We start from the raw sequence: 27,236 nt of genomic DNA, 5'->3' as shown, positions 1-27,236 counted from the left end.
ATAAAACCTGGGCCTTCAATAATAGATAGCTTCAATTTAGACACAACAAAGCTCCTCATTGCTCCCCAGTGGACACATTCAGTATCTGAGGATATTTTTTTGAGTTAAATCTTTTTACATCATTTAGTAGGAACAACATATATGACCCCTAAATGAGACTGAAGCTTAATTTTTCAACAACAGCAATATTTGTTAGTAACTCAAACTGAATCTAAACTAATCTCAACTGTAATTACCATTTGTGTTGAAGCTGTGTATGTGATATTCTGTATGGAAAACCTTTTTGATTTGCTGGAAAAATATTTTTTTTTTAATTTTAATTAAGACTAGGCAGCTTTAATTAATTGTCACATCAAGTCTTTCTTAGACCAAAACATTTCCTTCTCTTCTTTTCCAGACCTTTCAACCCCAAATAATCTCATACTCATTTATTGAACTTGTTGGGTTTTGTAGTTTTGTAGGGATTTAGAAATCTTTCTTTTAAATTATTATTATTATTATTATTGAAGTCATGTAATTATTTTATGCTAAAAATAAAAGCTTACTATAATGTGGCATTGTCACTATTAACAGTATTATTGTATATATTGTCTTTTTTTTGTTTGTATTGACAGACATACAGGCAGTCCCAGGACAAAATACAGTAAAGGTACAGCTGTATGTACGGTAGCCCACGAGGGGAAAACCATACGACCCGAAACAAAAACACGGTGAACAGACGTACAGCACAACACTGACAGACTTACAGGCTCACAAACTTTTCACAATCATGATGGAGCTTTCATATCAATCAATGAAAATCGCCCATCAAGCCCGGGAGGCGGTGAGTGAATGAGGAGTTTTGTATGTTTGCGTTTTCTAGGCGATTTGACGGACGACTGTTGGTCAGCTACCAACTTTTAGCTAACTAGCAATGCTCCTCGGGGGAGAGGGGCGTGTTGGCTAACGTTACCTCTGCTTATAGCCACAATGACTGTCCTATTAAACAAGTAACATATGTGTCCAGGGATGGGTCATTATATATTATACATATGTCCTGCAGCAAACAGCAGATAAACCGCCGTGAAGCAGTTAGCAGTTGAGCTAATCGGGCTAACTTTGCAAACATCCAGAGCCACAATTAATCGGCTTTCGCTGGTTGCCTAGATACCGACACAGCTGGTTCTCATCTGGTGCGTTTTGTCGCCCTCTGCTGGCAGTGTGTCTCTCCTCATCACAATGTATCACCGTCCTCCCCACTGTGATGCTCTCCACATGTGTAAACAACCAAGAGAGGAAAGGGTGCTGGAATACAATAGTTAAATACTATTACTGAACTGTAGACCTTTTCACATGTCAAACACAGGTGTTAATAATATCATTAATGAAGTCTTCCTGTGTCATGACTTTCAGGGACACATAGCCATTAAAGAAAGGTTTTTTTCACCTGTGCTTTTCCTGTAAATTCAAGTGACAAAGACCTGATACTTGTTAGTCCTTAAGATCTTGTTTTTGGTCATTTTCCTCCTACAATCAAAACACAGATAATATCACACACTCACTGAACCAAACTTTTAATGATTGCTGTTGACATCATTGTGTTTGATGTGCTACTGTGTCTCAGTGTTCTGTGTTGCTGTCCCGACAGGATGAGCTGAGAACTGAGACGAGGAGGAAGAGCCTCCTCATCCTCATATACCAACACCTGCTGGGGCAAGGGTCGGTACGAAGATGTGTGCTAGGAAATGTGTGGTTGATGAGCAAATGTTTAAATTCCACGTGAATGAACAAAAATGCAATTAACTTATATATATGGAGTTACTATAATGCACGTTACTGAGGAAGCAGGTATGTGAGTGTTTTGTGTGCAAGTGTCTGTGCTTTATCTGCAATTCATCAACAAAACACATCTCAGCTAAATCACGCTGGACTCCGTGGGCTCAATGAGCAAGACAGCACACATAGTTGACCTTGTTTGTGTTGCTTTGTGACATTTCCAACGCCATGCATGTGTATGAGTTCTCGTGTCGCGTGTCTGTTCACCAGCTACGTGGCTGCAGCGGTGGCCTTGGACCAGGAGACTAATGGAGGTGTGAAGAGGTTCGAGGTTTGTGACAACATCGACCTGGAGATGGTGCTGATGGAGTACGAGAGCTATCACTACGTCAAGTTCCAGAAATACCCCAAACTCATCAGGAGAACAGCAGGGCCAGGTAAAGTCATGACTGAAATCATATCTCGCGTTCAATGGGATAAAAATGCTGCTAAACTCTGAATTATTGGGATGTACTCATTAAATCTCAGTTGCATTTAACTGATGTTTTCTGTTGTTTTTTTAGGTCAAGCTGAAAATAAATTTGCAAGAAGTGGTGGATTAAAACGGTGAGTCTCACAACTTGACTTTTATTTCATGTTCAGGATGTTATAGTCAAACACTGTCCATACATGCTTACACATACACAACATTAGTAACATACAAATCAAAAAGCTAATTCAAAGTCTAAAATTCATTTCCTCTGTGTCTGTCTTTGTGCGTCAGGAGTCCAGGTTCAGCTGTGAAGCCTCTCCCCAAAATCAACCCTTCCCAGAGCCCACAGTCTGGAAATGGAGCCAAGAAGACAGCGGCCAGCTCACATACAAATGTAAACACAGAATAACCAATATGAGAAAACTAGAATAAATAGAGATTATTGTAACATCGTGATGCCTGCGCTTCATATTCCAGGAGAATGACTCCTCAGTTTTTCCAGAGTTGTCCGAGTTTGTTCTCAACGTTTCCTCCATCAGAAATGGAGCAGCTGGGGAGGCAGCCATGAACAGAAAGGTACTGGGGAATTTCTTTTTGTTATTCATCGATGAAGGGGATTGTTTTTTTTATTTGTTTTTCCCCAGAAAATCCTGTCATCCCAATGAGATTTTCCTGTCATTTTTGAAGATTTCCTACAAACATACATTTTTAACATAAACGAGTCAAAATGTTGTATCGCCTGTCTTAGGGCCAGATGAGTGATGGCAAAGGTCCAATCCATGACACTGTCAAAGAAGCTGGCAGTGACTCAGACCACATGGTATTTACACGGATGCCTCAGAGCAACACTGAGGAAATGAAAATAGCAAAAATCCTCATAATGAGCGTTTAATCCAGTCTGTAAACATGAAAAAATATCATTTTAGTTCCTATTTTGATTTCTCAAGACATTTGAATGACACAAAATGCATGGGTAATTAAACAATAGTAAAACTGCTAATGCTAATTCTCTATGCTGTGTTTCAGGAACGGCTGCTGAAGCCTCTGAGCGGCTTTTCTGGAATGAGTGGTGAGATGAGAGATCTGGCTGCAATCATCAGCAGGGTACTTCACACACACTCAAATACTAGATTGCCAGCACTGACAAACAAGAAGCACACATGCTAAAAAAAAAAACATGTAGAGGAGCTGGATTTATGTCAAGTTGTGGCTATAGGATGTGAAAATAGGCTTTAAGTGATTTATATGATACCAAATGTGTCCACTAGAGAGCAGCGAAGAGCTATGTTGTGAATGAATTGATCTGTTGTATTAATGAAGGCCCAGGCTCTATCTGTTTCCCTTATCTGATGTTTCAGTCTAAAGGACACCTATTTACACAAGCCTAATCGCACCAGGATGTGTGTGTGTGTGTGTGTGTGTGTGTGTGTGCGTCCATTTCCAGCTTCCACATGCATCCCTCACTCTGCCTGTTTGTGTGTGTGTTCACCCCCTAAAGGACATCTATTTGCACAGCCCAAATGTGCGGTGGGAGGACATCATCGGCCTGGAGGACGCCAAGCGATTAGTCAAAGAGGCCGTCGTCTATCCCATTAAGGTGGGGCCGCTGCCCAAGCACGCTGGTATTTCAGCTCCGCTCGCCCGTCTTCGATTCTGAATACATCTCCTTTAAAGGGCTTAAAGAGAAGGAGGGTGGCGGGGTCAGGCCATTCTGTTAGGCTGACATTAAATCTATATCTGGGATAATATGGTAACACATACATACACAGATGGATAGATGGACAGGGAGGAAGGAACACACACACGTGCTATACCATGCAGAATTTATATATTATCCTATATTTACACAATTTTGCGATTCTGCATATAAAGATTGCACAGACAAACAAAACCTGACACATAAACACATTAGTTGGGACACACACACACACACTGGGAAAATATGTACACACTTCTATCATCATCACCTGGACCTCTCATGGATATGATGACAACAAATCAGGTTGTCTGCATCCTCTTGACATTTACAGACGGAGATGAGGACTGATGTGTCTGTCCTCTATTCTGCTGGCCTGTTTTATTGAATAACACCGCACCTCCGCCTTCCCAGAATGCCCAACTTCTGTCTCCATTATTATATATTCTCTTGGGTATAAGGTCAGTTTGGCGATTGGAGTCAGCCTCTGTTTGCCACCTAAAATTTAGACTAATTTGTGCGGTAAGTGGTATTTGCAGCACCCACAGCTTTATAATCAAGCGAAAATCAGTTTTGTTTGCACTCGGCTCAGTTTCTGATTGGTCTGCAGAGAATTGTAATGTATGTTTTGTTGCTGGAAGAATGTGTTTGCAGCTGTAAAATTACAGTGTGCTGTTGTAGTTTATATATTTGACTCCTTCTCTCTCTTTACAGTACCCTCAGCTGTTTACAGGCATCCTGTCTCCGTGGAAAGGCTTGCTGCTCTATGGCCCCCCAGGTCAGACCTCCGGTGCTGAATGAAAGCAAACTCAATCAATGGTCTTTTGAAAGTAATTTCACTTTTTGAATTCTTCCTGACATGCACGTCTTGTGACCATCTGACTCACATCCACACAGGCACAGGAAAGACACTGCTGGCGAAGGCCGTGGCTACAGAGTGTAAGACGACCTTCTTCAACATCTCAGCCTCCAGCATCGTCAGCAAGTGGAGAGGAGACTCTGAGAAACTGGTCAGGGTAGGTTAATTCTACAACACACACAACAGATCAAATACAACAAATAGCACAAACGAGTTTACGTACTGTATGTTACACACATCGTCTGCTTTACCTTGAGTTTTGTAGCTTGGATATGTATGACTCTGTCTATCTCTATGCTTGCAGGTTCTGTTTGAGCTGGCCAGGTACCACGCCCCATCCACCATCTTCCTGGATGAGCTGGAGTCAGTGATGAGCCAGAGAGGAACCAGCATGGGGTGAGCTCAACCACTAAGTGGTCGGAATGTTACTCCCCACTGTCGTAGGTTAGGGGTTCACTTTCTGCATTAGCCAATGTGCCTGGCCACCAACAGCTATGTGTCCTGCCAAGGTTTCCCCAAGTAAGACAGATAACTGAAAACTGTGAATGTCTGTAAAGTGGAAATCCCAGGAACAGTATTTTCTTTTACAAGAAAAGGCATTTGTACAAAATATCAATTGTACAGTTAATGTTTATTGAGTATGGATATCATTTGAAAGTATTGAATGCCTGATTCACCACCCTGATGCGGTGGTGAATATAAATTTTGATGTAACAGCAGACCGATGTCTTGTTTCAGAGGAGAACACGAGGGGAGCCGCAGGATGAAGACTGAGCTGCTGGTTCAGATGGACGGACTGGCGAGATCAGAGGACCTGGTGTTTGTGCTGGCTGCTTCCAACCTGCCTTGGTAACACTTTAACGTAAACACACACCACATAAATACAAACCTCAGTGGTCATTAGTATTTTATCTTTGTCATTTGAAGTCGTCAAATACTGACACAACCCAAGGCTCTGGTATCTGATGATTAGGAATGATACTCACCAGTCAATTTTCTGCACCTCTCATCTCATTTTCTGCTGCTCTATCTTTTGGGGGTTGCTGGAGCCGATCCCAGTTTATGGGGGGTGAGGGCCAGCTCATTGCAGGGCCCTTTTCTGTTGACACAAGGTGCCAACTGTGCTACTGTATGGTATCTTGCTCAAGGATACTTCAACATGTGGCTCAGTTCCACCCAGGGGAGCCAGGATTTGAACCAGTGATCTTCTGGTTGCTGGTCACCTGCGCTACCCACTGAGCTACAGCTGCCCCGCTTTACTCTAATTAAAATGAAAAAAATAGATGAAAAAACAAGTTGAACAACAATTTTTAATAATTCAATAATTCGGGTAATTCAGGATATTTGGACAAGAAGCAAACTGTTTTCTACAGCTGTGTAACTGTTCCTGCCCTCCTCTCAGGGAACTGGACCATGCCATGCTGAGGAGGTTAGAGAAAAGGATTCTCGTTAGTCTTCCCTCTACACCTGCTCGCCAAGCCATGATCTCTCATTGGCTACCTCCTCTTAGCTCCACGGGAGGGGTGGAGCTACGGACCGAGCTGGACTATGAAACTCTGGCGAAGGTGTGTTACAGTTCAAACAATTTATTAAGTGTTTATTGACCTTTATTTGTTTGGCGTTTTCTTCCCCTTGTTATTGCCATGTTTGGATTAAAATTAACTGGAAAAAAACCTGTTTACTCCTGTAAACTATATGTATGTCTGTTACGACTGAGACGAGAGAATATACAATACGATCACAACACAGTGCCCATCACTGCCTGTTTGTGTGTGTGTGTGTGTGCCAGGGGATGGAGGGTTACTCTGGCTCTGATATCAGACTGGTATGTAAGGAAGCCGCCATGAGACCAGTCCGCAAGATCTTCGATGCTCTTGAGTCCCATCAGGAAGGTAGTGGTTCAACGACCTACAACAATAAGATTGCCATTAACAGCCGTATTTCTGTCAAGTGTCCCTGATAAAACACTGCAGCCTCACTGGGATTCTCCTCCACAGGAGATTCTGACATGCCTGCCATCCAGCTGGAAACTGTGACAACAGCTGACTTCCTGGACGTCATCGCACACACCAAACCCTCGGCCCGAAACCTGATGGACAGGTACGCAGCCTGGGAGAGAGAGTACGAGTCTGTCTGACAATCTTATTTTAAAGGTCCATATTTTGGTCACACATTACACACCCTGACATTTAAACATCCTCTTACAAAGACATTGCCTGTGTAATAACTTTAGTTTAGCAATATAATTAAATGAAATTAAGGCCCTCTGTGTGCCTCCTGGTGGAATATTTGACATCAGTCAATGTTCTCATACTGCACATTTTTATTTCATCCTTTTTGCCTGTCAAATTAGTTTTTAAGTTTGTCTTCTGAGAGGAAACAAGAAAAAGACAAAGTAAAATACTGAAAAGGGAAAGCAAGACACTGAAATAAATAAATGTATAAATAAATGTAAATAAATGTGGAAATACAAAAATTCTGAACAACCTGAAATCTGTTATTCTGAGCCAGTACTACTGTTTTTTTATGCAGTCGATCTTCATTTTGTTTATGTGTACAAAGATCCTAAGCACAATGAAATAAACAATAGTCATCCGCTGAATATTTTTTATTTGGACGTCTACATTGGGAAATAATGACAAAACGTGTATTTGCGGCAACAGGCAGTGGGTACTTCTGAAATGTATGGTTCACTTCTAGTTTTAACATTATAGGACGGTTATTTTTCCTTAATCAGACGGGGTTGTTCCTCCTCAACATTGGAGGAAAGAAAGTTATTTACAGTAAAGGCCAACAGTCTTTAACAGTGATAACTGGAGGTGAGTGTTTTCATGTGTAAATGACAGATTCTGTCTTCACTAGCTTATAGCAGATTCTTCAGGATGTGTTCGACAGCGTCTGGGAAACTGTCACATGTCAGGTGGGGAGCGGGGTTGGTTTTATTCTCATCTCCCTCTCTGTATTTACCTGAGCGATGACAGGAGAGAAGGTGGGAAGCCAAGAGATAAGTAAAAAATATAGAAAAAAAACATTGATACATAAGATATAATGAGGACATTATAGGAGAAGATGAAGATGGAGGTTTCTGTTTTTTGTCGTACCTGTTTTGACCAGAATTCCCAACATTCCTGCGTTCTGAGCCCCGCCCACATCGTCCCTGGCGTCCTGTGGAAAAACAGCAACAGAAGAACTTTTATTTTCCTTTGGGGTTCAAAGTTTTCTAAACATGACTAAGTTTATTTTAGCAAATAGTGAAAATGAATGTATGTATTGAACAAATTCATTATTCAAATTTAACATTGTATATTTTAAAATAAATTTGTATACGGTAACAGACTCAGGTTTGATTTTCTAACAACAGCCTACACTCTCCATGTATTGTTTACTGAAATGTGTTTGCACCAAATGTTGAAAATTAACTTTATTAACTTGCTTATTGAATCACAACTGACAATATACTTACATCTCCTATCATGACCGCTTCATTTGGGCTACATCCTAAATCAGACAGAGCCTGTTTGAGGGAAACGACCAAAAGAAAATATGAGGCCTCGTAAACTCTTCTGTTGGTCAGGCAACAACATATTTTAAATGTTTGTGATAAATATGAAAGCCTCTTCTATTTTCTTGAAAAATCAATTTCTAACCTGTGTGAAAAACGTCTTCTCTGGCTTCCCCACCACAGTAGCTTTACGGTCTGTAGCATATTCAAGTCCGGTCACAAAGGGCCCGGGGCCGAGGGCCAAACCATCCTTACGTTTGTAGTACCGAGCCTTGTGGATGGCGATGAGAGGAGCTCCATCCAGAATCATTCTGGGGACAAGTATACATGATTAACAGGCTGCATTGCATTTATAAAAAATGATCATCAGAAAAAAGAAGGAAAATTACTATAGAGTCAATGATTCTGCAATTGCAACTGAAGAATGTGTCTGATCAATGAGTTCACCACCTGAAAGCCTTGTTGAGTGTTTGGTAGTTGAAGTGATCAGGAGCGAGTCCAACGACGACAGCATTTGGCTCTGATGTATCAATACCTGGAGAATCATATACAGAAGGGACAGAAATGCAAACAGTATTTCTTTGTTACACATTGTGTTAAATTGATTAGTTTGGGACTTTCTAATGTTGGTCATAATAAGTAAACATTATGGGCTCTCATTAATTGGCCATTGGTTGTTTTTGACAGAAACAAACTAAATGGTTCGTTGATAAATTAAATGTAGTCATAGTACATTGATTATTCTGTAAGGCAACAATAAATAAGGTGGCTTTTGTATATGTATATTTGTTTATAAGGTTAGCCACTGAAAAATACTGAGTGATGAACAATAATTAAAAATATCAACAGTGACTTTTCATTTTCAGGTTGTTTGATTTGATTGCTGAAACGAATGAGTTTCAAAGAAATAAAAATGAAAAAATAAATAAAAACTAATGAACAGCTGAAGCAAGGTGTCTCTCTCTCTCTCTTTCCTTCTCCCCAACATACACACACACACACACACACACACACACACACACACACACACACACACAAACACACACAGCTCCCTACCAGTGAAGTCTTCCAGTGCGCTGTCCTCCACCAGCAGCAGCGGCCTGTGTTGTTTCTGCTCTAACAAACTCCTCGCTGCACTCAGTGAAGTGAAAATCTCTTTTTCCTGCAGAGGGAACATTCTTTTTCAAAAACAAAGGCAGGAAAAGAGGCAACAACAACATTTTATGTGCTGATTTTTAGGTGAATTCACAGATCAGATTCACAGATCACATATGATTCTCTGTTTAAGGCAAGAGCATCAAACTGAACTTCAGTGCAGAAGCAGCACACCTGATTCCTCTTTCGTATTTTATTTTACATTTTTTCAAAATCACAGTGAAAGCATCTCCACTAAATGAAATATGTCCCCGGATGTTTTTACCTGGAGGTTGAAGTTGAGACGCTGCAGTCGTTCCAGTAGGTTCCTCTTGCTCTCCTTTGTTGTGTTGGTCACAAACTTCACAGCTACAGACGCCTGCCGTAACCTGACAGCACCAAAGCATAAACATCTTGCAGTTAAAGGCACATTCAGAATCCATATTAATCTAGAATAATGAAATGAATAATGCAATAATCCTAGAAAGCGCGTGGGCTGTTTTCTTACCTGTTTAGGGCGTCCTGCGCCCCGGGTACCGCTGAGTCTTCTATATGAAGAGTTCCACTGAGGTCGATGAGCACGGCCTTCAGAGCCCGTCTGCCCGCCATGCTGGAGACCTGCAGAGGAGGACGGATGGTGAACGTGAGCTGAGGTCCTGAATATGTTCTGCAGCTGGTGGAGATTCAGTGGCTATTTTGTTTATATAGAAATGCACTAAAAGCAGCATTAATATTCCGCATTGCCCTTTGGCTTTCGACTTTCACTTAATTTGAATGAACATAAAACAGCCATATAATCAATAGAGGCCATTTTTCAACAGGTTTCAGTCTTCATCAAAACCTGCACCCACTGAGCATTGCTGTTAGATAAGAGCTGCTTGGAGTTCAGTCTCTGATTCTGACTTTTTAAACAGCCAAATATAACCAAGGTCCGCTGTAAATGGAGCTTTAGTCAGTTTAAAAAAGATTATTCTGCCTTAATAATGTATTATGAATTATGATTATGAAGGTATAATCTTTAAAATGTCGGTAGAATTTATCAGATTACTGCGTTGTTCAAACCTGCATCAGGACCAAACTGAGAGGATTATTGACCAGTTTGTACCCAGAATTTATGACTTCCTGCCTAGAATACAGATTTTGGGATTGTATTTTACTGCTCTTTCACTGTGTGATCCCCCATTATTTAGACATGCTTGGATTTCTGTCATGTAGTTATCAATACGAGAGTACAATTAATGCTCTTAATGCCATCCAAAATAGCTTAAACACACACACACAGCCTGTAGATCATGTGTCTATTATTTGTATTTAGCTCAACTAATAACAGGAAACGGTGGAGAGAGGAAAGTGCCAAGCTGAGAATAAGCCTATTTGTCTGTGAGTGTGTGTGGCATGGGCGTTTAAGGGAAATTGAGGCTGTAACTGAACAAGCTTCATGATTCTCTAACACTGACCTATGTATTGAGTTTTCTACATGACTTTGTGAACTTTAACCATTATCAATGACTATCAAGTGTTTATGCAGGTCCTTTCATTGAATCGTCAGGCAGACAATAAGGGAAAACAATTAAAGAATGTTATTTTCCTTCAGTGTCTTAGGTTACAGGCCTTCTCACAGCGAACATAACTGTGGTAGAAGCATGAGCACAGGTGTAATCAGCAACATTAACAATGGCTTTGTTCCAACACTGCCAGTTACAATAGTTATAGTAGTTTATATTAGTTTCTTACAATATATAGTTATAGTACTTTAATTTATTTATTTTATGTTGATTCGTAGTATGAGTTTGTTTGTTTGTGCCACAAACAAACAAACAAAGTAATATTAAATAGGAACGTTTACATTAGATGTATAGTAAGTGTAATAGTATAATATCAAGTGCAGCTAGTCTGTCACTGGGTCCCTTCCCTCTAACTCTAGAGGGCCTGCCAGGTGAGACACAACACTATGATAAATTAAAACAGTCTGAGCAGTTCCTCTCATATATCCAACATATCCTATATCCAACAGCTTTGTGATGAAGAATCACAAAGCTGTTGGATATAGTGAAAAATATCGCCTATAACGGCTAATTTCACCATGTTCGATGATGTCTAACATCTGCCCAAGCCTGGTAAAGATAATGGATTTATTTTGTTGGTGGTGGTATTGTTTTTTACGACTACATATTAGAAGTAAATTAGGATTACATTAAATATGAGTATACGTTTTTTGCTGTTTGTTGTTCTGTTTCTACAACTTTGACAGCGTCACTATCACCTACAGCACAACATTATAATCATGGTATTATTTATATATTCAAAATGTTTATATATTTCTATACTGGTGCTTATTCATTTGCTTCTCATCTCAATTGTAACAACTGTGTACTTCACAGTTTTCATCTCCTGTTAAGCATCACTGTAATATTTCTTTACAGGCTTTCCATTCTAGCTCTAACACTCATCATTATATTGTTATCAATTGACAGTCTTGTTACTTTTATGTTTTAAGTTTTGCCTACACGTTAACTAGACAGTTGGACATACTGTGACATTCTTGTGGCGCTTCTGTGGCTCTCGATAGTGATTTTATGTCAACATCACTGAAATTTGCACATTTAATCAACAACATTCTTAACTGTTGTGATATTTACAAGCTGGCACCTCTCAAACACATCACGGTGAGATTACTTATAATACTTGTCAAAAGTTAATACATGTATAGCTTAAAAAAAATGAAACGCCACTATGTTTCAGTCTGAAAAGACACACCTTCTTTATCAATATCAATGTTTTACCTTTACCTGGATGATGATAACAGCTAAAGTAGCAGCTTTTTTAGCTGGTAACTAAAACTTTTCATTTATGCACATTAAGCGACTCCTCTGCGGACACAAAATGTTGTGGTTTTAATCGGCAAAACTGCTCAGTAACTGAATAAAATGTATAAGTTTGGGATGTCAGTAAGCTGCACTGCTAACCATGCTAACCTTTAGCAACAGCAGCTGCTCCTGCTTCCTGTTGACGCTTCTTCTTCGTTGGTTAAACGTGTGTTTCAGCCTTATTGAGCTCAGTGCTGCCCCCGCAGGTCAAGCGTCACAACTGCGTCTACCCTCTTTTAAATCCTGTTTTAGGTTTTCTGTTTTTTTGTTTTTTACTCCCCCGTTTTTGGAAAACATTTTTTAATATCACTCTCATTCTGATATTACTCTCTCTCTTCTTCACTGTTATTTCATTTCCAACTTATACGTTATAATCAGATAAGAGGGTTATCCCTAACCACTTAATCACTCATTAGAATAATAAAAAAAACATATGCATCCCATCGCACTAACAACCAACAGATGTATGGCATTAGTGGGTCATTTAGGCCGTTCAGATAGATTTAATATGGTGGGAGGTATTATCAAAACGATAATAACCCTCTCTCTGCACGATGCCAGACATGAATGATCAAATCCTCTTTTGATATAGTGAACAACAGTTTCCCAGTGTTGTTTTTATTTTTCATGTATGTTTAAATGTTGTGCTGCTCATAGCTGTGAAAAACATGATGTTGGAGAACTAATCTCACGCTTTTAATGTGTTTGTCCAGACAAAATATCTTAAATCAGTACCGTCTTTTTAAAATCCTTTTTATTAAAATACTTGTTTTTGAGGGAATGTTTTGGTTGTGATTTCATGGTTTTCTCGTTTGATGTGAATTTTTGGAAAAAATCAACTAATGTTATTGAAATTCAACACGTCTACTCCGTATTTTTATTTGTTGTGATGAGATAATTCATTTGGAGTTGAAATTCCCTTACTGCCCATCATCTTTTCACATTTTGTGTTAGCAAATAACATTAAAATGCACTGAAAGTGATTTTTCTTTTTTCCGATTTCAGTATAAATTCTAAATTCCAACTTGAAGGGATATCTATTGTTCTGTTAGTCACTTTCAGGGTGTGAAGTCCATTAGGCATAATTTTTTATATATATTTTTATATACAGATTTGATGTCTGCTTTTTAAATAAATTTCAACAAAGAATTCATTTAAAATGAACAGGAATGGAAACTAACCTGTCAAAACACCACTCTTATGATTTATTATTGAGACCACAGACACACAAACACCACACATCCTGACCTGTGAAGTGCAGATACATATTCATGTACAGTCGCCTGTGATCGCTTACAGATTTTCCTGCGAACGCACAGCTAAACTCGGACTAATCACAGATCAAAGTGGCTTTAATGTGCAAATCTCCCTGATAAACATATGCTTCTAATTCCAGCAGATCCCCTTTTCCCCCTCTCGCTCCCTCCCTCCCTCCGTCCCTTGTATTTAGAATCAAAATGATAGTAGTGTTAATAAAAATGTTTGTGGAGCTTAGATAATTCTCAACATATGGGGATTGTCGATGAAGTGGAGATGGATGGACAAACAGTCCACAGGAATCTGTCAATATTTACACAGGGTAGAAGTTGAGGATACTGGAACATCATACTCAAGGAAAAGTAGTTACTTAGCCAAGTTAAAGAACTGCCATGAATTGCAATCCCATGAAAGCTTGGAAATTCCCCCAAAAAGTGGCTTAACTGCTGGTCTGCTACAAATACAACAAAGCTTTAACTTGTAGATTTGATTGGGAAAATGAGGCCGGTGAAAAAAGAACTGCTCAAACTAAACATATTGATCCATAACCTCCCCACACTCATAAATACACTAAAACAAAAGAAAGAGTTTTTATGAAAATGAATTAAGATGTTTATTTCAAGCCAAAATAAAACAAAATAAAAATACATCTTCCCAATCATGTTTGTGGCATTTAGAGGGTATTGATGTGTAAACAGTACACACCATAAGCACAAATCCAGACTCATGTCCCAGGTGTATACAGCCTTAAATAATGTTCAGTTAACAGAATTCAAGTTCAGAATTGGTAAGAAGACTAAACCCTTTCACATCAGGCCAGGAAAATACACAATACTGGCCTAAAATACAAATTGGAGGAAGCCATAAAAAGAACATTTTGTTTAACTTTCATCAAGCTCCTAGACCTCTCCCATTTCTAAAGAAAAAAAGAAAAAAAAAGGCTATATATAGCTCTGGATAGAAATGTAACAACACTTAATAAATAGTTAGATACTGCTCACCCAGACTGCTGACAAAACATCTCCAACAAGTTTCTCATTTGTAACATCATGATAAAACACATGGAAAATGCCATTCATGATGATATCATGATATGTTATCATCTCAAAAGTTTTGGATTGTGAGCGAATCTTCATCTAGGGTGACATTACAACTTCAAGACAATTTCCATTTCATCCTTTTGGTGTCCACACCAGCCATATTTCCAGGCAGGTGATGGATCAATTCTTCTTCTCTTTGGCTATGGTTTTCTATTCCCATGCCAGCTCTCTGGGAAACTTGTTCACCCTCCTGATGACTTGGCAAAGGCAGGAGTCTCTGAATGACGCATATTTAAGTGAGTGTGTGTTTGTTCTTTGGCACATGTCTGGTCCTCCGGCTTCATGTTGGCGCTTGGTGTGCCACTGTCAACCAAACAGTAATAACAGGGCAATGCAGGCTGAATTCACTATTATTAAAGGCACTGTTGAAACAAGAAAGGAAAGAAACACAAAGTCAATTGCAAATCCTCAAGTTTTTAATATTACGGTAGTAAGGGTAGCACGCAAAATGCATCCGTGGCACAAAGAACCAACAACCAAAAGTCTGGTGAGTTCAGGTATTCTCTGATTAAATATTTCCTGATTTGGTTGATTTTATACTGTATTTTTTTAATGAAAAAGTTCTTGTGCGGCTGTCTTATTTCAAGACAATATTATAAACGGATGCAAGTGATAATTGTGTTTCATTTTGTTGAATAGTTCTGTTTTTTGAACTAAAAACTCCTTTATTCATTGGCATCAGTGACAGAACCATACCCAGTCCTACTAAACATGACACTCACTCAACACTGTTTATTTCAGCGATTAAATGTAATGTTTTTCCTCAAGGACACGAGGAAACTAGCCTTCTTACCTCTCATGACAGTCCGGACTGAGCGGATGAGATTGAGGATCTGGGCTTTGACTCCTGGATCATCCCCAAAACCTCCAACTCCCTGGTCAACACCCCAGCCGACTGGAGACACAGAGAAAGAGACAGGAGGAGGAAAATATAAATTAGTCTATCAAAAAATATCAAAACAAAAAGGTAGTATCCACTGGTGAGAGGATGAGGGAAACATATGAGTGCATATGTTTGTATGTTTGCATTTATAACCCCTTAACATGTAGCTCTCCCTTTTATTTTCCCTTAAGCAGCTTCCATTAAAAACAAATCTTATCTTACTATACACTCTAATGAGGGAACCTCAATTTTCTGCCTTAAAACCTCAACATGAGTCTTTTCAGTGTTGTAAACAGGCAGCTAATAGTGCAGTGACGTTACACACATGGATGTATTATTAGTTAGTTAGTTATAGTTATATATTATAGATCCATGGTTACACACCTAGCTAGCTGCAGTTAGCTTGCGATACGGCGTCACTTCATTAAAAATGTATAATGTACGTCGTATAAAACATGGCAGGGTACTTACTTTTGCTGAGAAACCTCTCCTCATGCAACACAGCGATTGCATTAGTACAGAGGATGGCAGTCTGGATGAGAGAGTACAGAGTAAACGCCATGCTGGCAACTTCTTCTTCTTCGTCTCCTCCTCCCTCCTCCTTCTTCTTCTCCGGTCACCACTCCCAGAGATGCAGATGCCGTAAAGGGGCAGCGGAAGTCGTACAACAGAAAAAACTTTTATTTTAATTTATGAAAAATAATGTATTTTATAAAATGTATCTTTATTATTATTTTAATAATAATAATTATTATTATTTATTCATGCTGGAATCAGGTCACATTGTGGTTCATATCCACAAATAAAGTTATCTTTCTTGAAAAAGGAGAGATAAAAAAGAGAATGTCAACATATATTGAAAAATTAAATAATATAAAAAGCAAATTTTTGCCTCTTTTTCGTTTGAATATTGACCAATAATCACAATCACAAAATAATTATGCTCATCAGGTCTAAATGTGTAATTTTTCCTTACCTGTGCGGCTGTTAGTGAGGTCTCTTTATTTCATTAGTATGTACTATATATATATGTTTTTATATTATTTATCTTTCCACCATGTGAGCCTATGACTTCATAAGTTGTCCTGTCAGAGATGCTTGACTTTTTCTTATATGTTTTTATCCTGTTAATGTGAAAAAATGAAATAACCCTGTAATTACCAATATATTTGTGTTGATACAAACGCATCAGTTGATCAAAATGGTAAGCAATGTCAGTTAATAGGCCTAAACATGAAACCACATCCTGGTTATTGTATAGACTTTTAATTTACACATAAATAGTAGAGAAACTACAAGAACATATTTAAATACATCTGCATTAACAGTTTATAAGGATAACATTTCTCTCAGTAAATGACAACTTCATCCATTCATTCATTTCATTCTATAAACAAGGTGGGTGAGGTCATTTTTATTCTTTATGACATACACTTGACTGCACCATCGTCATCATGTCTCGTTCTTTTTCTTTTCACATTAGAATAAATTATATTTCACAATCAGGGTGTTAGGCCCTGATACTCAAATAAATAAATAAACAAACAAACACATAGATAGTCAGACTGTGAGGTTCAGTATTCACACGTATGACATGTTATACAGTCAGGTGAAATCATTTACAGGTAGATATACAACACTGACCAACTTCAGTCTTTTCCTCACTAATGGCCCAGACCACGCTCATTTGGAGATCAAACACAGAGAAATGGCCTCTCAACGTCCATCTGAAGACACCACAAATATATTCAGCTGCCTTCACCTCTGAAAGGAAGTGAAGCCCGTCGATCAATGCTATGAAAATTTGGGTGAAGGGTAAAAAGCACCTTCAGGGTGCCTTTGAGCGTAGGATTCTCCAGCTGTTCAATGTGCTCGGAAATTAACAGTAGAAGAGGTGAAAAATGTCAAATCAGAACTGCACTGAACATCGTACTGTACGTTTTTTTGTACATTCAGAGAAATCACACCCAAATACTAAAACTGCTCAACTACTGTACAGTTTGCATAAAGCGTGAACCCTTTTTGTGATACCCACCTGTATTAATACTGATCAAATTGCATCATTAGGTTTAAAACCCAAAACACTGATACTTTATTAATTTGTTCCCTTTTATTTTGTTCTTCATCTGGCATATTCAAGTGAGGGAAATGTAACAGATAAAACCTGGGTGCATCATGTTGATACTTAGTATTCACAGGGATTGTTTGGTCAATCAACACAACTGGACATGATGAGGAGAATCCCTTTGGGATCAAATGTTGCCAGTAAATAAAGGTTGGTATGTTTCTTTCTCTTCAGGGTCCCACGGCAACAACAATAATAACAGCAACAATCTCGTTGTGAAGTCCATCCTCATCCACAGTTTGGTGTATGTACAGTACAGTTGGGCCAGCAGCAGTCAGACTGTCCTTTTTCTCTTTGTCTTTTAAGAGCTTGGAAAAGTTCAGAGCCATATGACTGCCTTCCTGGTGGTCTTCAGCCCTAAAATTTACAAAAAACAAGGAAGGGTGTGGTTGCTTTGGTCCTGGTTGGGTAAAGCTTTGAGTCTGACGGAAAGAGCAGGAGTCCGTCTGTTTCCCCTCATGTTGCCAGTTTGGGCCCCTTTCAGTTCAGTCAGTTTGGGGGATAAAGTGGACTCAGGGAAGAGGAAATACGGGTCAAACGTTTACCAGCGTGCCACCAAACAGCAGCAAGAGCTGGTCCAAATGTGTTCCTATTAGAAAGAGTTGAAGTGCAGGGCTATTAACAGAGGTTGTGCTGCAGAGGCAGAAACATTGCAGTCCCAGTGAAATGAAAGAAATGTCTATATATACTATTAAATGTCATATTCGTTTGTGTTTGTCTCTCTTCAATATTTCTCTGTCAATTATCATTTAACAGTTTTTTTTTTTTTAATTAGTCTTGGGACAGAAATCCAGGCAGCTTCTTCCTCTTATGTGGGATTTTGATGACTCAGTCTGCAAAGACAAAACATGAATAAAAAGCCAACATTAGTATCACATTCATGTTTAGTGTTTTTATAAAGACTGAAGTCTTGATGATTAAAGTCTGTTACAGATAGTGTTTAGTGAGCTAGTGAAAGCCGTTCTGAACTAAAATTGTATATGCTATCACATAGTTGAAGATTGCTGGACCAGGATAACTAATTCTCAAGCAAGTTCAACATCTAAAAGTGATTTAATTTCACGAACTGGCATTAAATCACCACCCTAAGTGAAAGATACCAGTTTAATTTGCAGATAGTGAGTGTTGGTCTGGCTGTCAATTATCAAATTAAGGCTAATGTGCTTCCAGAAAAAGCTTTAAAAAAAGCTGTTTTGTGTTATAAATAATCAAATGTTAATATCCTCGTGTGACAGCTTCCTATGTTGACATGTTTCCATTGAATTCATTCAAAAACACTCACCTTTTAGCTACTTGTTGAGATGGGAGCTGATCTTTTCTTTTCTGATGATGTTTGCGTAGGGAATCTGAAAGAAACAAAAGTTTGATTCAAACGTTAAATTAATCCTAAACACACAAAATTTTAACATAAGTATATACATACTGAAGTTTTGTTCTTTCTTATATGCTACACTGATACGGCCTGGTAAGTGCTGATAATGAAATCACAATGAAATTGAAATGTGATAATCCTTGTAGTTGATCAAATGTCAAACTTTAACATTTTAACATTATTCATTCTCAAATACTCGGCAAAAAGAAACGATAATAACAAGATTCCAATAAAGTTCTCCTTAAAAAAGGGAAATGAAAAAGTCAGAAATGTACAAAGTTTAGGTGTGATGTTCAATCAAATTCCAAAACATGTTGCAGGGACATAAATCTAAAAATTTGTTGGAGTTCATTTGAATGTCTGTGTGAAATGAATGTGTCATTACTCTCAGACAGATCCATCTGCTGCTTCTAGACGCATTTGTCAATTTTGAACGATTTATGCGTGCACGTGCACTTGAGCGTGCACGCACATGCTCGTAAATTAGCTCGAATGCCCGTTCAGTCGCCTGTCTCTGCGGTTACATGAATGCAGCATGCGCTTGCGTGTGTTGTGGTGGATGTGGTTTGCGACCATGTGCATGCGAGCGTGTACAGTTGTTGCTTGTGTCAGAAAGCAAAGACAAACACCGTCTGTCAGCATGTCTGCCAGCTGCTCGGGTGATTGATGTGGACGGAAACACTCAGACGACTGCAGAGGAACTGCTCACCCATGAAAGACAAACTAAACGATTGGCTCTGTCTTTTGATGGACAAATAAGCAACAGCAGAAGATTGAGTCCAATTGAATCCAATTGAGGGCTTTATTTATTCTTCATTTAATTTCTGTTTTAGTTTGAAGACATGGATGTCTACAGTCTACTGTAGTTGTAGGGATAATTGAGCTATTATAGTCACATTTCCTCATGTGATTTTGATTTCTTTCTTTTCTGTTCAAACTGTGTATCTATATTTTATTGAAAAGTGCTTCATAATTGGTCTTAATTATGTTCATTCTCAAAATCATTACCAAGACTGCTTCACAAAGCAAGCACTGAGGTTTTTTTAATTCATGTATCTATAAAAGGATGTTTTAATTGTCATTTAAAAGCATAGAAATTATATTTATTTTCCATCAGCATTCAGCACTGATTGTGTCATTAGTAGTCTTACCATCTGTAACTGTTGGACCATCTCTTCTCTGTAGGCGAGCTCTCGTTTCATCTGGTCTTGAAAATTGTCTGAAATTAGCACAAAAATCTATGATTAGTCTGAGCTGTATTATCATTTGAGTAACTGATTGAGCACAGTGATAAAAGACAGCTGATGGAGGATGAATGAGACTTGTAAAAACAGGAGGAAGAGGTAGAAGAGGGAGACGGCCGAGGGAGACAGGTACAGAGGAGAGAACAGAAAATAACTTAAAAAAGACAGAGAAGGAGAAGTTGCCCTTCAGAGTGTGAAAAAGGAAAGCGAAATGAGTGAAAAAAAAAAATGACTTACGGAAGACAGGAAATGGTGAGGTGCCCTTCAGAGCGTGGAACTCTTGCTCCAGTCTCCTCCTGAAGTCGATCTGCTCCAGGAGAACCTTCTGGAGCTCCTCTGCAAAAGAAGGAAAGCAGATGCAAAAAGGATTGTTAGAAATAAATATACTGTGAAGATATCTTACTTTCGATGGTACATGAGTGGGAATTGTGAGTGCGACTCAAATGAACAGTCTTTACCTTTCTCCATGTTCTCAACATCCTTCTTCAGCGGCACAGGAGAAGTAGCACCATGGCTTTGATCACCTGACAACATAGAGAGATAGGCCACATTTAGATAAAGACATTACGACATATCAGGCACATGGAGTAATTGTTGTTTCACTCTATTCTAACTACATCAGACAGTGTACTTCATACGCAATGCATGATTTCTTATCAGTCTCATCCTCTCTCTCTCTAACAGCCCTGCCAGTCTTCAGTGGAGCACTGTAATTCACTCTTTGGCCTCTAGATGTCAGAGTAAGTGTGTGGTAACACTCTGACGGCACTGTGGATGGAGACATTTACGGCCCTCGCTCCCTGACACGTTCTGTCTTCTCTTGTCGGATAATATTGCTTCCTGGTAAGGAAACATAAGAAAGACACTTGTGTCCGGTAAATTAAAGTAAATTGAATCTGCAGCTCTTAACACTGAAGACCTGTGCTGAAAAGTATACGTTTAAATGGCCGTTCCACCTATTTTCCTCAAAATGACAAGCTTCCAAGTTAAACAATTAAATTGCAATGTTATTTTTTTACCATGATCAGTGTCTGCATGAGGATGGAAGAACCGTAAATTCATGGAAATCAGTGTTATCAAAGTTACGCATCATTTCGTGTGATGTTTGTCTGTGTTCTTTTTAAATCAATTTTACTGTTTGGGACTCCTGGAATCTACCGTACTTGTTGCTTTAAAACTTCACCATCTTCCTCTTTCTAACAAACATCTTCATCACATGCTGTTTTCAAATTTACCACCGTGAAAGTTTCTATATTGTTCTGTGTTCGTATGACTGTGTTGTGTGCGCTCACGTCTGAATTGTGACAATGAGGCATTGTGCGCCTTAAATGAAGCGATCCAGCAGACTCGATATGTATATTCTCCTCCAGTCATTTCACATCCCGGCTCCTTGAGCCTCCCTACGCTTCTCTCTCTCTCTCATTTAGAGCAGAGAGAGCTCTCCTCTCTTCTCTCCTCTCTCTCCTTTCCTCTCCTCTCTCTGTCTCATTTGACAAGCAAATTTGCAGACAGTGCCCGAGGATAACAACCTCGTTTGACAGTCAATTAACCGTGAATAGTCAAAGCCAAGGCGGTTTGCATTACATAAATGGAAAATTAGATTATTTTTTCTCCCTAGAAACAGAGGGAGAGTTTAAAGACAGTGGAGGGGGGGTGGTGGGACTCGGAGGAATCAGGCCTTCTAATCACGTAGAGCTTCCCACCGCCCAGGGAGACGTTTGGCAATCAGGGGAAAGGTGGTCTCATTTAATTTGTTTCGTGTAATTTTTCGAAATACATTATACATTATGCGCTGGGATCATTACGGTGTGTGTGTGTAGGGGTTGAGGGAGTGGGGGGGTAGATATAAATGTTGGCACAGATGTCATAAAGCACTTTTAATGTCTTCCTGACAGATATAAAAAGGCAATAAGCTGTGATCTTTTTCAAACGGGGAAGGGGTTTTTTGCGCTGAGGAAGGGAAAAAAAGGCAATTATGTCGTCGGCGATATGGGTCTAGGATGGAGATTGCTAGCGCGGCTGCTTATCTCTGAGCTGATGTTTTCTTGTTGAACTATAACGGCCCCCCTAAGAGTAACAGCCCTGGCGACAGTGCCGCTAAAGAGAGCAGCCGTGGCAGAGCGCCGGCAGAAGCAGCTTTCCACTGCTGTTCCATCTCTCCTTGTATTTATATGAATCCCTGAACTCACTGTCTGAGAGGAGGAGGAGATGGAGGTGGATAAAGCTGAAGCTGAAGAGTCTCATTTGTGTAATGAGAGGACATTGTAATTTATGTGTAAAGTTAAATTATTTTCCAAATGAAAGTCTTGTAATTGGCATTGTTTGTTTTATGTGCAGCCATTTCTACATGGTGTATTTTCATCCACACTGCGCGTGCTGAATTACAACAGACAACTCCAACTGTAGCTTATGAAGCCATTACATAATACAAATTTTATAAAATAATGTGTTATTTTTTTTATCTGCCTCTCAATATTGACAATTCTTTTTAATGTCTGGCTGCAAATAAATTAAATTGCTGCTCTGTATATTAGTTTTTAGAGATGCCGCTTACAGTCAAAAGCTGCCTTTGCAATAGTGTTTTCATTTTGTTTCCTGATCATGATTCGAGCTGATGTCTCATACAGACCTCAGATGTCCCCAGTAATGTGAGATTTAAATTACATTCCAGTAAAACCGAATGCAGAAATTAAATTAACCCTGCCATTCTAATAGGAAGACTTCTGGGAGTATCTATTTAAAATTTGCCATTTTAAAATGTTGCTGTCTTATCTTCATCTATTAAGTTGTAGTTTGCCGTCTGCAGCTGCTCTACAATCACAAAACCATATCGAGTGTTTGTACCTGAGCTTTCCCTCCAGTAGTCGGGTGCTGAGGTCTCACTCTCCGGTACAAAGAAACTATTCTGCTCTTTGTTTTCATCTGAGAGAAAATGAGACAGAGAGGCAAGACAGGAAGAGAGTTTCAGTAAGGCCCATTGGTTGAGCTGGTTATCCGGACACATGGAGATAACTAAGTGTGCGCACGGTGTGTGTCCTCTATGCCTATGTGTGTGTTTGTGAGCGACACCGCCACAAAACACACACAAGACATTTTCTTCAGCGAAAGGGTCAGAGTGGGAGATGAGAGGAGCAAATGAAACGTCACAGGAATATGAGCCTCACAGGGACACGGCGACACTATAAAACCACTCACTCAGACACTAAATGAAACAAAGATGCTATAATACAACTGGCTCGGACGTCTGATGAAACAGATAGTGTGTAACAGTTTGCTGAAATAGTTCGTGTAATGCTATTTGATGAAAGGGTGTAAAAAATCTTTTTCAAACATTTGATGAGACCGAGACGTAGTAAAACGACTGCAGGGTGAAAGATGTAGGGTCAAGCAACCGATGCAAACAGTAGAGCAAAAAGTAAAGTGATTTTTGTAGATTATATATTAGAGAAAGAGAAACTGTATTTTGGTTTTGCAAATACTGAATAGTACATAATGTGTAAACTTTTAAGATAACAGTATTTAACAGTTTAGAATTTTGGATTTCACAAAACTGATGTGATATTTAAATCTACTTTTGTGGAGCAATGTTTGTGAGAATAATTTTATTTTTCATAGTGTGTAATCTGCCCTTACCATTCTTAAAAGATTAAAAATGAAGTCTGTGCTTACCAGAAATGCTGGAGTTGTCTTTGGTTGCGTACGCAGGTAGTCCTTCGTCTCTATTTTTGTGAACCTGGAAACAACATACGATCGGTTAGAATCTCTCGGCTGTAATGAATTGTATACAGTAGATAAATTAAACAGATTTGAACATAAAGTACGGGTCGCTTGATTTTGATTCTTTGATGTGATGTTTATTTTGTTATATCAACATGGTTTTCCGAATTTATTTCAAGCGCTATATTTTTTTTAAATTAATCTTTTTCTTTTTAACCTTTCTTTGTGAAAAAATTTGACTCATTACTTATAATAGTAATAGTAACATTACTTTGCTATGACCTAATTTGTAGTATAAGGTAAAACCATTTTTCCCTTGAGATGTATTTCTAGTATGTTAATCTGTGGATGAGTTCACTTGTGCTGGTTTAAAAATGCTCCTCATAACTCTACCTCCCTCCTCCGTCTCCCTCTCGGAGGCCTGGTTAATGTGGGAGTCGACAGGTTAAAGATTAGAGTTGCCCTAACAGGCTGGGGTGACAGAGGGAGAACAAACACACCGTGGCCATTAAACAATCCACACCTGGGCCTATTAGGCGGGATCAGAGTGGGGTGACTGTTTCAATTTCTACAGGGAGAAACCAGCCTATCAATCTGCTTATGCAGATCACATCACTGCCCGACTGCAGCACCATTTAAATAATAATTAGCTAAAGTGGCCTGGGGGGATATTTACGTTTTTGTAAGCTGGGTCCTCTCGGTGAGGTGGGGTGGAGCTGGAGAGAGGCAGGCTGGCAGTAGGGGAGGCAGGCAGGCTGGGGGACTCCTGCTGGATGAGGTCCGAGGAGGAGGGAGGGGAGGTGCTGGGATACACCGCGCCACTCCCTCTCTCCTTCCCCCTCTCCTCTCCAGGACTGTCGCTCAGTGCAGAGAGGTACAGGTTGGTTTGAGTCTGTGACGGCCTGTTTGTAAAGTTCGCCTCCTCCTCCTCGTCCTCCTGCTTCGACGACTCCACATCCACCTCCCCCTCCTCCTCACTCTCCACTCCCTCTACCTCTCCGTCGCCTCCACTTTCGCTTCCGTAACTGCAGCTGCTGCTCGGCGATAGCCGCTGGTGGCGGTCCGACCTGGCCACCACGACCCCAAAGTCCTCATCTATTGCCCCAGTGACTCCTCCACTGTTGCTGTGGAGCTTGGCGATGCTCTCAGCATCCTTGATCACAGGGCGGAAGGCCGAACCGTAGCTTGGCTTTCTGGTTTGGAGATTTGGGGTGTCCAGGAGTTTGAGCCAGCCTTCAGACGTCACAGGGCGAAGGTCAGGGGTTACTGTTGTGCACTCTGGGTCAAACAGCCCAGATCGGGGTGCGGTTGTTCCGTTGCCAGGGGCCATGGTTGTGCTGACACTGTTTCCATTGCCAGCTACAGCTCCAGGCTCGCTGGGGTCTGAGAGATCTAAAAAGGCCTGCCTGAGAGAGGGGTTGTCTGCCAGGGAGGAGAGAGCGCTGGGCTGAGGCTGGAGGTAGGTGGGGACGGGGATTCCTCCTGCTGCTCTTGGTGGCCAAAACATGCAGAAAGGAGGATAAAAAGTGTCTTTGCGCCCAGGCCACAAAAGACCTGACAACCCTGCTCCTTTCTGCGCACCTGAAACATCACTGTCATCTTTTTTCTGCTGGCAGAGGCCGAATGCTGGGAATGGGTAAGGCGAGGGGAAAAGCGAAGTGGGAGGGAACTTCTGCAGCATGCCAAAGCCTTTGCTTGGCACAGGTATGACAGGGTAGCTACGAGGTGTCTTACGGGGAGACAAGCTGCCTCCATCCAGATCATCCTCATCTTCATAGCGGGCTCTTTTCTGACCACCCAGGTCAGGTCCCATCATGTGAGGCACCACTGATCCTTGGAGAGTCTTCATAGAGCCCATGGAGGAACAGTGGGATGAAGAGGGCAGCGCTCTCTTCCGGCTGCCTCCATTGAACATAGCTTTGACGTCTTCCCACGCATAAACTAACTCATCAGCTGGGATTTTGTCGCTTAGTTTGAGGTGTCGTCGCCAGGAGTTGAAGTTGGCAGCGTCGGGCTGGGTGTACTTGGCGTCTGGCGTGCGATGGGAATGGAAAATGAACTTATTTGGGGAGAAGTACATGTTGCAGAAGGAGCACTTGATGCATTTGGCCCTGGAGCTGTTGTAGCGTGCTGGGATGAAGTTACCACGGCAACCCCAGGCGCACTCATGTGTCACATCGAAGGCAAAGTTGTCGGGGAGTTTGGGCGGTGCGTTCTCTCCCAAGAAGGACTTGCAGAGGCGCTCCGCTTCACGCTTGGTGATCATGCCACAGCGGCGTGAAGAGATGGGCATGGCACCGGCCCGCCGAAGAATCTCCAACTGAACCGGAGTGCACTGGACACACGTGATGCCCAACGCCACCCGACGATTATGAATCTCATTATAACTGTAGTTCTTGAGGAGTGTGTTGGAAATCTGTGCCAGGCAGAGTCTCTCATTGTGATCAATGACCAGCGACACAATGGGAACGCCGTACAGGATGACCTGGCCGACCTGGTTGGGCTTGAGGGGTGAGGAGGACGGAGAGGGGGAGGATAGTGAAGAGGATGAGGAGTGGTGATGGGCAGGTCTAGGTGGAGTCAGGGGTTCCTGCTGATAGGGGCCTGTTGAGCTCGTCATTATAATATCATTAGAGCTTGAAAGATGGGTCTTGTCCATAATGGAGGAAAAGTGTTTGTAGAAAGACCTGCATGAGAAGAAGGGAAGAGAAAAGGTCAACGTTTAATTTTTTAATCCTAAAAAAATACTTCTTGTTAAAGTTTATAAACTCTCTGTAGTACACACAGTATGAAACAGTAATTAAGATTTATTATCTATCTAATTCATATTATATACACTGATCCTACCACATAGTGAGGCGATGAATACTTTGATGATGTGCTGAAATTGTTTTTAAGAAAGGAAAAAAGGTAATATCTTAAACTAAATGCATTTTTAATTAAATATGTCTGATTTCCAATCTATAGACAAGCACCGAAATAAATTAAATAAACTTTATTTTTTAAACATACTAAATTTGGATATACAACATCACTGTATAAAAAAAAGGACCCAAACATGCGATTGCTGTCATCTTAAGTACTCTCACAAAATTATTGAGGGCACAGGAGAAACAAACACTGAATTATCATTGATCTGTGTTACAAAGTGTTTGGTTGAAAACAAAATGGTTTTTTTATTGTTGCGCCTCTGAATAAAAAAAAACCCAAAACATATTAAAACAGAAATTGTTTTATTTAGCCTATCTTTTTA

General features: G+C 40.1%; 4 protein-coding genes across 9 annotated transcripts in view; 1 reads left to right on the top strand and 3 right to left on the bottom strand.

Moving 5' to 3' along the window:
* The first annotated feature begins 644 nt into the window (after positions 1-644).
* On the top strand, positions 645-7,384 carry katnal2 (katanin p60 subunit A-like 2). Of its 3 annotated transcripts, none has more exons than XM_084383242.1 (16): positions 645-710; positions 1,628-1,698; positions 2,026-2,192; positions 2,319-2,361; positions 2,519-2,621; positions 2,705-2,803; positions 2,976-3,047; positions 3,254-3,331; positions 3,726-3,824; positions 4,638-4,701; positions 4,821-4,939; positions 5,087-5,178; positions 5,521-5,631; positions 6,185-6,347; positions 6,572-6,674; positions 6,780-7,384. In XM_084383242.1, exons 1-16 carry the CDS (start codon positions 660-662, stop codon positions 6,917-6,919), a joined length of 1,575 nt encoding a protein of 524 aa, XP_084239368.1. In that variant the 5' UTR covers positions 645-659; the 3' UTR covers positions 6,920-7,384. The 3 variants fall into 3 exon arrangements, with proteins under 3 accessions (XP_084239368.1, XP_084239367.1, XP_084239369.1); XM_084383241.1 differs by having other exon boundaries at positions 666-823; XM_084383243.1 differs by lacking the exon at positions 2,976-3,047 and having other exon boundaries at positions 666-823.
* Positions 7,376-12,471, bottom strand: hdhd2 (haloacid dehalogenase-like hydrolase domain containing 2). Of its 3 annotated transcripts, none has more exons than XM_084383244.1 (9): positions 12,394-12,471; positions 9,927-10,036; positions 9,705-9,807; positions 9,341-9,446; positions 8,735-8,819; positions 8,430-8,595; positions 8,246-8,296; positions 7,884-7,947; positions 7,376-7,749 (listed from the first exon to the last, which is right to left on the bottom strand). In XM_084383244.1, the coding sequence occupies exons 2-9, from the start codon at positions 10,025-10,027 to the stop codon at positions 7,646-7,648; spliced, it is 780 nt and encodes a 259-aa protein (XP_084239370.1). In that variant the 5' UTR covers positions 10,028-10,036; positions 12,394-12,471; the 3' UTR covers positions 7,376-7,645. The 3 variants fall into 3 exon arrangements, with proteins under 3 accessions (XP_084239370.1, XP_084239372.1, XP_084239371.1); XM_084383246.1 differs by lacking the exon at positions 12,394-12,471 and adding an exon at positions 12,202-12,385; XM_084383245.1 differs by lacking the exon at positions 12,394-12,471 and adding an exon at positions 12,208-12,385.
* Positions 12,472-14,141: 1,670 nt separating this feature from the next.
* ier3ip1 (immediate early response 3 interacting protein 1) lies at positions 14,142-16,137 on the bottom strand. Its single transcript, XM_084382424.1, has 3 exons — positions 15,997-16,137; positions 15,436-15,537; positions 14,142-15,004 (listed from the first exon to the last, which is right to left on the bottom strand). The coding sequence occupies exons 1-3, from the start codon at positions 16,085-16,087 to the stop codon at positions 14,949-14,951; spliced, it is 249 nt and encodes an 82-aa protein (XP_084238550.1). The 5' UTR covers positions 16,088-16,137; the 3' UTR covers positions 14,142-14,948.
* A 710-nt stretch (positions 16,138-16,847) lies between these two features.
* The window catches only part of skor2 (SKI family transcriptional corepressor 2), a 49,057-nt gene continuing 38,668 nt past the window's right edge, over positions 16,848-27,236 (bottom strand). For both annotated transcript variants that reach the window (XM_084383151.1, XM_084383152.1), the window contains exons 2-9: positions 24,660-26,670; positions 23,936-23,999; positions 23,111-23,188; positions 20,725-20,790; positions 20,504-20,602; positions 20,174-20,241; positions 18,933-18,996; positions 16,848-18,483 (exon numbers count right to left, since the gene is read on the bottom strand). In XM_084383151.1, coding sequence (XP_084239277.1) covers positions 18,940-18,996; positions 20,174-20,241; positions 20,504-20,602; positions 20,725-20,790; positions 23,111-23,188; positions 23,936-23,999; positions 24,660-26,670 — 2,443 coding nt within the window. In that variant the 3' untranslated portion in view covers positions 16,848-18,483; positions 18,933-18,939. The remainder of the gene's footprint in view (positions 18,484-18,932; positions 18,997-20,173; positions 20,242-20,503; positions 20,603-20,724; positions 20,791-23,110; positions 23,189-23,935; positions 24,000-24,659; positions 26,671-27,236) is intronic.

This window comes from Pagrus pagrus (assembly GCF_965226575.1).
Source record: "Pagrus pagrus genome assembly, chromosome: 19".
Lineage (NCBI taxonomy): Eukaryota > Metazoa > Chordata > Actinopteri > Spariformes > Sparidae > Pagrus > Pagrus pagrus.
Note: the sequence above shows the minus strand (reverse complement) of the source record. Positions and strands in the feature narration are given on the sequence as shown.